The sequence below is a fragment of the Acomys minous genome, assembly GCF_964271855.1.
Source record: "Acomys minous genome assembly, chromosome: 9".
NCBI classification, from domain to species: Eukaryota; Metazoa; Chordata; class Mammalia; order Rodentia; family Muridae; genus Acomys; species Acomys minous.
Window position 1 is genome coordinate 16,065,245 of NC_140490.1, and position 10,858 is coordinate 16,076,102.

The 10,858-nt window shown below is 44.3% G+C and overlaps 1 protein-coding gene across 4 annotated transcripts in view; it reads right to left on the reverse strand.

Moving 5' to 3' along the window:
• Nucleotides 1-5,316, reverse strand: part of FRMPD2 (FERM and PDZ domain containing 2) — a gene marked incomplete at its 5' end in the record, with an annotated part of 120,797 nt that extends 115,481 nt beyond the window's left edge. For 3 of the 4 annotated variants that reach the window (XR_014781416.1, XM_084793899.1, XM_084793897.1), the window contains one exon: nt 5,224-5,316. Coding sequence is in view for 1 of the 4 variants with exons in the window: in XM_084793898.1 (XP_084650024.1) it covers nt 5,224-5,248 (25 nt within the window). The remainder of the gene's footprint in view (nt 1-5,223) is intronic. The other variant, XM_084793898.1, reaches the window with a different exon arrangement.
• Between the last annotated feature and the right edge of the window lie 5,542 nt (nt 5,317-10,858).

The window sequence follows — 10,858 nt, forward strand, 5'->3', positions numbered from 1 at the left end:
CACTCAGCCAAATGTACCAGCCCAGAGTAGGTAAGTAAACAGTAAAGAGAAGCAATGCTTAACTATGTGTGTCCCACTTAAGGGATCCAAGAGATCTCACCTCCATCCAGACAGACGATGTGAGAGCTGAGAGTGGGAGCCATAGAGAATTTCCCAGCATTCTATGAAAAGGTGCTAAGCTGTCTCCTGGGCTTCATCATGACTCCCTCCCGGTCCCCAACCCAGACACCCAATTCACTCCTGGAATTAAGAAGCTGTTTCCCCTGTGGCATCTACAAACTGCACTACAGCAGACACAGCCATATGACTTAAAGAATAAAGGCCAGGCTGAAAGTGACTTCTGCCTGAGCAGCTAAAGATGAAAGAGCCACGGGGGCCCCCCATATGAGTATATAAGCAAAAAAAAATGAGATTAAAGAAAAGGCATCCTGGGGCTAAAGAGATGGCTCAGCAGTCAAGAGCTCAGTGCTCATACTGTTCTTGCAATTTAGATTCCCAACACCCACATGGGGTACTAACAATTGCCTGTACCTCCAGCTTCAGGTGATCTGACACCTACACACACACACACATACACACAGAGAGAGAGAGAGAGAGAGAGAGAGAGAGAGAGAGAGAGAGAGAGAGAGAGAGAGAGAGAGAGAGAGAGAGAGAGAGAGTGTTTTTTAAGAGAAAAGGCATAAAGAGATTATAATGCATTATTTTAAAAATACTGTCTACTTATGAAGTGAGCATAATTGATGGCCAGGTGTCCAATGCTCTGAAGTCTCCAGAGGCTGCTGTCCTCCTTCCAACACCTGAGATGCTGGCTTATTTGGGTCTATAGAGCAATTTGGTTCTGCGCAGCATGAGCCAAGGAAGGCTCACACCTGCCACCACTCTTCCTTTCTGGGAGTTTATGCTAAGGATGTAATTGACAAACAAGTGTGTGGAAAGATATTTCCCATGGCACTTACTCAAGGACAAATAGCTAAATGTTGGTGATCCTCAGGATGCTTTTTTCCCTGGCAACTCTTTTTGAATCGCTCATGTGCTCTGAAGTTAACAGCTCTCAACCCGTCAGCTCCACAGCTGTGTCTCAAGCTCAGCCTTCCCCATGCCTACAGCTGGTGCTTAATCATATTTGGCTATCTATTCAAAGGGTGAACTGTTTCTCTCCTGCTCCTCCTCCTCATCATCATCACCATTATCACCACCACCACAATCATCATCATCCCCTGTCCTTCCTTATCCAAATACATGGCATCCACACTGCTGCGGTTTGAATATTGTTGTCCCATCCATCACTCATGGGGAACTGGATCCCCAGAGAGGCTGTACTTGGAGGTATGACCTTGAGGATTTTGCCCTTGTGGTGGGATTAGGTGCCTTTTGAACTTAATGCCCTTCTACCTTCTGCCACTGCATTCAAGGTACCATCCTGGGAGCAGAGACTGGACTGCCACAAGACAGCCAGCGCAATGCTGTCTTCAGCTCGGACTTCATCTTAGACAGTGGAGCTGTAAAAACCACAGCTCTGCTCTTTAGAAACTACCCAGTCTCCAGCTTTCTTCTGTAGCATTACAAAGACAGTTGCCTCTCTAGGCGCTCAAGTCAAACCTCCAGGCACCACTGTTGTTTCCTTTTCATCCCTCAACTCCCTATCCACCTCCAAACCTGTTTCTCTCCAGGGCCAGCAAACCTGTCTCCTCTGTAGTCTGTGGCATCAGTACCACTCCCTGAATTGCTCACTGTAATCCTCCCAGATGGTTTCTTTCAATGTAGTCTTGCTGATGTTCCAATCTTTTCTCTATCCTGCAGAGTCCTTGATTCCCAAAACACAAAGCCAATCTCATTACTCCCCCATGTTCAGGTCTTTAGCAGCTTTCTGATCTCTGCTGCATCTGCCCAGATTGATGCAACTGAAAAAGGCTTAGGAACCTCCAGCCAGTCCTTCTAGAAGCCCTGCCCCCCCCCATCACCTTTACTGTCTTCAGATGTTCTTTCCTGTCCTTGCTACACCAGCTTGAACACTGGGGGAATTGCTGAGAAATGTTGAGAGCTGCTTCTACCTTGTGTATATTTCACCGGAAATGAAGAAGTAAACGAAGCCTGGCATGTGGTTCATGGGCTTGACAGGAGGCTGAGGTAGGAGAATCTCCAGCTCCTGGCAAACCTAGGCTACATAACAACGCTTCATCAAAACACCAGAGGAAGAGGAGGAATAGGAATGGGAAGGGGAAGGAAGGAGTGAGAGAAGGAAGGAGAGAGGGAGGACTGGTGGGAAGGAGGGAGGGAAGGAAGGAGGGAGAGAGGAGTGCTTAGACAGACTGCACTTTTTGAAATGGCCAGACACAATTTTCACACCACATTATCTGTGCAAAAGTAAGTTCTGACAGCTGAGTCTTGAAATCTTGCCATTCGGGTGGTGCCAGCCTACCAGGACTTGTCCTTTGCACCACCCCAAGCACTTCCTCTCTTCTTCCACCACCTCCTACTCTCTTTCCATCACCACCTGCACTATTTCCAAGAACCCTGGGTAAACACAGCCTCTTTACCTCCTGAAGATAAAAGAATAAAGAGATCTATGGCCAAGGCAAGAAAAGCTGGGCAGACAATTCATAACAGAGCTGGAAACAACCTGGAGAAAAATAAAGTCCAAGTCTCCAGACAGTCCCCAGGGAAGGCATCTGCAGAGAAAAGCGATTAAATACCCGTGGAGCAACCACGAGGCCATGCACACTCATGAGGATCTGGGAATCCCTGAGTAGAGTAGATAAGCCCTGAGCTAGGCACACAACCAGACCCCCACCTCACTTCAGGAGAGCTATGTACTCTCTTTGCACAATAAGTCATTTTGTCGGACATATGCTAATTTCTCAACCAATGCCATCTACTCGTGTTATTAACACTGGGCATGGGTGAGCACAGAAGGCAGCACACCTGTAAACCTGCAAGACCATGGCTTGACAACAGAAGAGGCTTCACAAAAGGCGGCTGCAGGTGGCATTGGGACCTACACGGCTTCATGTCTTTATCCCTTCAACTCAGAGCATCCACAGTAGTCTGGTGTTCACTACAAACGTGGATGCTGAGTGTCCCAGACCTCCTGGTCAGAACCTGCACCATCATCACCTGGAGATTCATTGGCATAGGAAAGGTCCCGAGTGTCACTTCTCTGAGTTCCTGGTGTGCCTGGAAGAACCAGTTACAACCAGCTGCAGCCAGTTGGAATTTAGCAGTAGGATTACTGTAATCAAGTAGTTGTCAGTGGTCTGCAGAACCTGGGTAACTGCTTTCTCAGGTCAGATGGGGGTTGTTCACAGGAATCCTCAGACAAAGAACTGAGAACAGAAGCCAAGCCAAACTCTCTCCATCAAGCGGGCTTGTATGACAATAAACATCGGAGTTTAGGATGGACATGCGAAAAAGGAGAACATGTGGTGAGAGTGGCCAGAAGGCTCAGAGACCAGAGACACCCGTGAGGGGAGGAAGAGTCTCCAGGGCTGCTTCACAGTGCTCCATGCAGACTCTGAGCCTGTCCATACTCCATTAGCCTACCAAACCACACTGCTGCTTGTGCAGCCATAAGTAAAGAAGTACGGCTGATGGACGGGCAGACAGGGTACGGGAATGCCCTAGACTCCCCCAGGAAGGTCTGCATCGCTCTGCACATACACCACTGGGCATGTAATACATCTTTTAGGAAGGTTCATTTTTATAGAAGAACAAAGCCAGTAGTAAACATGAAAGAAAACAGAATAATTATCCAAGAGACATCCCATGAGACTTAGTATTCCAGCTAATGAAAGTAGTGTGTACTAAGCATGGTATCGCAGGCACAGAGGTTTAGATGAGGGCATTCAGAGAGAGGCTCTCAGCTCTCCTCTCCCCACCCCTGCCAGGGATTTGCTGGTGGGAGAAAGGCCTGTCAGTTCTCTCAAGCCTGTGAATATCCTCCAATGTCCTCTACTGTTTAAATTTTTTATTTTCTGTTTTGTTAGGTTCTTTCTCTCTCTCTCTCTCTCTCTCTCTCTCTCTCTCTCTCTCTCTCTCTCTCTCTCTCTCTCTCTCTTCTAACACAGGTCCTTAACTCTGCTGTTCGACTGTCATGAAGTTTACTGTCCTCCTGCATAGGATTCCTAATTGGAGGATTTCACATCATTTAATCTTAGAATCATCTTTTTATCATGTGCTTTTCAAAGATTCCAGCTGTTCAGTGAGGTACATCTTTGAACCAAAAGAGAGCAATAGGTTATTCTGAATCTCTCCTTGCATGTCCCCTCCCTGTCCCAATTCATCACTTTCCCATCACTGTGTTCTACTTTTGGAAAATTTCTCTGCATCCTGAAGGAGGCTCCAACTAGCTGGTAGAAGCCAGTCACAATATCTCCAAGACAGATGTATATGTGTGTGTGTGTGTGTGTGTGTGTGTGTGTGTGTGTGTGTGTGTGTGTGTACACATATAGAGGCTAGAAGACAGTGTCAGATGTCTATTACTTTCCATCTTTTTGTCTTACAGAGAGTCTCTCACTGAACCTGAAAGACTGGCTGGCCAGCAAGCTTTAGGGGTCCAGCTGTTCATGTCTACCTGTAGCTGGGAATACAGGTACAAGCTGCCATACTTGGCTTCACACGTGGGTGGAGGGAATCCAACCTCAGGACCTAGGTTTGCTTGACAAGCACCGAGCCAGCCGAGCCAGAGCTGATTGTTACAGAAACCTCTGATTAAGTTATACTAGCACTGTGTGTTGTCTTTCAGGTCTACTGTCAACCCAAATTCACATCAGTGACCATGAAGTTGAAAGAGATAGGTTTTTAAGCAATAATCAAAGCACTCATTTCAGGGAAACAAAGCTGTCATTGCTTACTAGGAAAGCACACACTAAATGCTATAATGTGGCTGTTGTTGTTCCCACTTTACAGATGTGGAAACTGAGTCCTGGGAAATTTAAAACATTGTTTGAATTTGCACAGAAGCCAAGCAACAGAGCAGCGATTTAAACAAGGAAGAATCTGACTCCAGTTACTTTCTTCTCTTTTGCGTCCTTCCTTTCTGCTCAGAAAGCAAACGCCATGTTATTGGGCCCTGGCAGAGGCCTGGAGCAAATAACACTCTCAGAGTCACTAATGCAGGGCTGGGCCTAGGTGCATCACCCTAACTCCCCCATCCTCTACCACCATACAGTCACTCTTTCCCTCACCCAGATGTACAGGAGAAAAGAGAGCCACACCCAGCAGTACCTGTGTCCTTTGTCAGCGACTGCATCCGGAGGTCTAGGCCTTCCCTTTAGAAGATTTTCTCAGCAATATACAGGGACCAGTGGCCTGCAAATCTCTCTCCTGAAGGAGCAGTTCCAGGCCTGCCAGGCCTGCCTTTGTTTACTGTTTGTCACTAAGCACTCCGGTGACAGTCACTAAGCCCAGTGAGTGTGTCAACAAGGCTCCTCCACTTTCCAGCCTTGGGCCCTGCTGTCTCCTGTTAACCGGTGGAGCCACCCCGCAGTCTTCTTAAGGCCAGTGAGCTCAGAAAGCTCAACCGGATTAGGCGCCACGGAAGGACTGAAGACCAAGGGAGCCGGCTCAGGAAGGCTTTTCTGGTGATGTCACTACATCTCCAATAAAAGGAAGATCTCTGCAAGGAGAGGGTGGCAGGGACCAATGTCAAGAGCCACAGCTTGGTTTCATGACTCCCCAGTCCTCCCTGACAATGAACAGTAACCCAGGAGCATAGACGATCCCACCCAGGCCCCAAGGACTTGGAGCTGCTCGTGAAACCACAAGAGGAACCCCTCCCCTGCCCCCTGCCCCCGGCCCCTCCAGCCAGCCTCTGGTACCTGAACTTAGGAAGGACTGGACTGGGACAAGAGGAGCAAGAGACAGATCATAGCTCACTAGAGGTGGCTGCGAAAGAACAGATTTTTTAAGCCCTTTTGAAAATAACAGTGTCAAACTGAGAAATATTTTTTAAAAGCAAAAATACAAGGTTTTTCTCGAGCAAAAGAATTTAATATATTTTTGATACAGTTGACGGGCCCAGTGAATGAATGCATTCTCATCAACAGTAGTAAAAAGATAGATCCTTAAGGAATGCCAAGTGTGCACCTCATTTGCAAACCCAACTACTCTGAAGTAACTTCATAGGTACACTTGCAAAAGCCCATCCATACAAGCATCTGAAAAAGGATGCACTATAGTCTAGCTGTTTTATTTAGTTTTTAATAACATGTAAACTTATTGAAGTCTATTTTTGTAATACTAAAACCCTAAAAGCCATCAAGTACCTGTCAATAGTAGGTCTGCAAACAGTGTGTGGTTAACACACTCAAGAAAACTAAATGCACGGCTGTACAGAGAAGAGAGCCAGACCTGGGTGTCCTGGAATTCAGCAGCTGCCAAGAAAATACGTTTTTTAAGCAAAAGGTACGATTCATTTTATTGCAGATCGATAAACATAAAAAACAAGTATATGGAGCTGGAGATGGCTTCTTGTCTAAGTTCAAAGCTCGAAACCCAGGAAAGCCAGTGGGTTAAGGCCCAGCCCAGGGGCAAAAGATTAACAGCTGGCCTGAGAGAAAAGTGAATTCTCATTTTCCTAAAAGGTCTGGGCCACTATCAATCTTTCCTGAATTAGGTTGTTATAGTATTCCTCACACCCTAACTACAAGACTTGGAAGAGGATTTAAAGTGTGTGAAGGGTGTGTGCAAGCTAGACACAAATGCTACACGGGCACACAGCTCACAGATTTAATCCAAGTCCAAGAGAAACTGCCCTTTTGTCAGATTGTCATCTTCAGTCATACTGTCAGGATCCAAGGGCACATTATATCTAACTCCATCATGACTGAGATGCCCAGCTTTGGTACAACCATCCATAGTTTACAAGCAAAATCCTTACTTCTTGTGCGTTAACAGTATACACTGCTATAGGTCTGCAGGTTTGACTCTAAGTTCTTTTTCTGGTCTGTACTTTCAGGGTCTTGACTACCCCAGCCAGGATGGCTGGAAAGTTGCATGGGTACGGAAGAGTTGACTGTTTAACTGTTAGAGACTATCTCAGCCCATCAGAGAGACACTGGGAGTCACTGTTGTGCCACTCAACAGTGTCTGATGACTCTTTGTTGGGATGACTTTTCTCACCCTCTGTCTCTTTCAACTCAGTAAGAAATCAGAAACAGGAGCTGGAGAGATAGCTCAGAGATTAAGATCATTGGCTGCTCTTCTAAAGGTCCTGAGTTCAATTCCCAGCAACCACATGGTAGTTCACAGCCATCTATAATGAGATCTTGTGCCCTCTTCTGGAATGCAGGCAGAATACTGAATAATAAATAAATAAATTTTAAAAAAGAAAGGAAGAAAGAAAGAAAGAAATCAGGAGCAAACAAGACCCCCTGCTCCAGAGGCTGAGTACTTAGCATGTATATTGGTTGTTTCGCTCGATGCTGTGGCAAACTAGATGACAGCAGCACCTTTCAGGGACTTTTTTTTTTCCTTTTGATTCATAGTTTCAGAAGCATTTCAGAGTGATTCTGGGGTGGCCTGACCTTGTGGTGAAGCTGCTCATGTGGCGACCAGATGAGGAGGTAAACAATGGCAAAGGAAGCAGGGCCAGGCGTAAAGGCTTGTCCCCAGCCTTTCCACCAGTCAGGCACCACCTCCCAAATGTTCCATAACAGCATCCCAAAATAGTGCCACCAGCTGGTCACCAGATGTTCAAACGCAGCCTGTTGGGAGCATTTCACATTCAAGCTGTAACAACATGAACATCCACTACCTGGGGGCAGTAAAAGCATTTGGGGGATTCTAGAGTTGTTCTAGGATAGGAAGAAAGGAGAAAAGGAAAACAAGCAGTCTGCCGAAGACCTCTAAAACACTTAGATTACAGAGTATCATCCACACAGACGTCATTTGGAAGTTCAACATCTGGATTATGGAGATTGCTCAGTCACTAAATTTCTCGCCATGCAAGCTCAAGGATGAGGATTTGGAATCTCAGTGTTGTAGTTAATTTACCAGTATTATTAGGTCTACCACTTACCGCTATTGCCTAATAATTGTCACATGTAGAGCACCCGTTGTTGTGGTTAATTTCTCAGTATTGGCCTACTAATGTTTATTATCAGGCCTATAATTATTATTATGGCAGTATTTTCTAACCCGCTAGCAATCAATCAAGACACAGACACCTGTCATATTTCAAAATAGCTTTAGTTAACCTGGGGCAGGGCAGATATTAATCCCCTCAACTACTTCATATAGTGGGGCAGGCATGGGATCACTACCTCAATCCCATGCCATCTGGCTCTAATGATTTCTATCAAGCTACCACCCATCCATAATCCCATATGGATGGGAATTTGCTCAGTTCTTCATCTGGGCCAAATCCTCCATCCACACCAGCCATGTGCTTCTTTTCCATCTAACCCATGGCGGCCTTCTTCTCTTCTCTCCTTCTCCTGTCTCTCCAAGCCCAGGAACTTTAGCCACACCTGTCCCATTTGCCCTATCCAGGCATGATGGCTTTTTATTAACTAGCATCAAAATACATCAGACCAACAATTTCCCTTTTTTTGTCTAAATAAAAGGTCATGTTTTATACAGTAAGAACAATTATGAAAAATTATAAAAACCAATAGGTAAGACTTACATACATAACGCCTAATCAAAAGGTTTTTGGCAACCTTGAAGAAAATATCTGTTTTATCTTGGTGAGTCTAAAGTTTTGAACTAAATTAATATCTATCAAAGCTCAAATCTATCAATCTAAAATATATATCTAGACCTAAAAGTATCTTAACTCCTAAACAACTAAGTTTAATTTTAAAATTAACTATCTGGTCTTTAACCCCATCAGAGACTTGAGCAGGAATGAATTTAATTACCTGAGTAAACAGGAAGTATAGGTTAGCAGCTTCCAAAATGAAAAAATGAAAGATAGTTTGCTGCCTGAACAATCACCCAAACTCTTTCTAATGTTGGAGCATCATCTTTATCCCTCTGGCCCAGTATATCTGATAGACATATTTGTGAAGCTTGCCAATTTTAGGCAGAATTTTGTCTGCGGGGAATAAAAAAACATTTTTGTCCAGTGGCTTCTTTTGCCACACTCAAAGCCATCTCCCTAAGGAGGTTCTTTGATGTTCATCATCTTTTTTGACATAGGCTGGGTGTTGTCAGGAGTTAACCTGTCTTATTGTCAAAGAATCCTTAAAATAATAAAAAACACTTTTAAATTCTATATTCTGTAGGTCTCTGAGGATTTTGAAGGCCATGTCTAACTAGTTTACCTTATCTACTTATAGAATTATATCTATCTGTTAAACTTAGGATGTATATTCCTATACTTGATATGCCCATGACTTGATCAACTAACAACAGAATTGTATTATTTAATTATCCTAAACAGCCTGTAATAGCACTATCAGAGTATTGGAAGTAAACCATGTATTAATTGAGCTGTATGTATACAATACCTCATATTAGAGTAGAAATATAATGTGTGAAGAATAATATTAAATTTGAATTCTATTTGAATGTGTTAAAATTAAATTTATTTTGCATCAATATACAAAATTCTATATCAATGAATTAAAATTAACCTTATTTATGAGCAACAATTGAGGCCTTAAGTTGAGGAGTAGATTCAATAATTTACTTTTTGTCCTATTGTCCCTATATATTTCTATATCTCAGTACCTATGTAGGGGGGGAGTCTGGACATGTCAGCACACGCCTCGAATCTCAGCCCGAGGGAGGTAGAGATGGAAGGCCCCTGTTTGGCCAGCCTAGCTGAATCTGTGAGCTTCAGATTCATTGAAAGACTCTGTCTCAAAAAATAAAGTGGAGATTAATTGAAGAAAACATCCAACACTGACCTCTGATCTCCAAACGCAGGTGCATACAACATACTTGCATGCAAACACATGCACACAAAATCACATATACATACATATGCACCCTGTAAATGGTCTTTAGGGTTTTTGGTTTGGTTTTGTATTTTGTTTTTTGTTTTGTTTTTGTTCTGGTGCTTTATTTGTTTGGTTGGTTTTGGGTTTTTTTTGAGACAGGATTTCTCTGTGTAGCTCTTGCTGTCCTGGAACTCTCTCTGTAGACCAGGCTTGTAGGCTCAATTTTCTTAACCAATATATTTTATTACAACTTATTAACTGAGCATATGTCACTTATAACCCAACTAACCAAAACCATAGGAAATGAGAATTAAAGAACACAACAACAATACCGTAAGGATATCAGTTCTGAGGAGCGATTCTCCTGGCACAATCAGCAGGATTTCTTCTACTGGAACCTGGAGTAACCAGAACCTGGAACCTCAGCAGGAGCCAGAGCCGCAAGCCTTCCCACCAGTGGTTCTTTCTAGGAGCATCTCAAAGTGCAGCCAAAACTATCCCAAGTCTCCAAAGACCCCGCCTCCGGTTCTGGGCTCATTATATCGCTTCTCCCAGAGTCTGTTCTCGGGATCTTTTCAGCTGGCAACAATCAAGCTCCTGCCCGAGGTGGTTTGTCTTTTAGTGGATTAACCTCACCTGTTCTCACAAGACCGTTCCTATCCCACACTTGGGATCATAACAAAAACAGGTTTATTTCTCCTTCACAGGCTGGCATCTAACTCAAAGATCTACCTGTTTCTGCCTCCCAAGTGCTGGGATTAAAGGAGTGCACCTCCACCACCTAGCTACCTGTTAAAAGTCTTAATGAAGTCAAGCAGCCTGATGGGTTGCCTCTGCTCTCCAGTGCCTGAAGTAACCCCTTTTCCAATGCCAAGCGCATACGAGCACTCACATTATGGGGGTCTTTCCTTGATCCTGGGTGAGGAAAAGCCAACCAGTAGACAACAATAACTTCCTCCCCCATCCCCCAA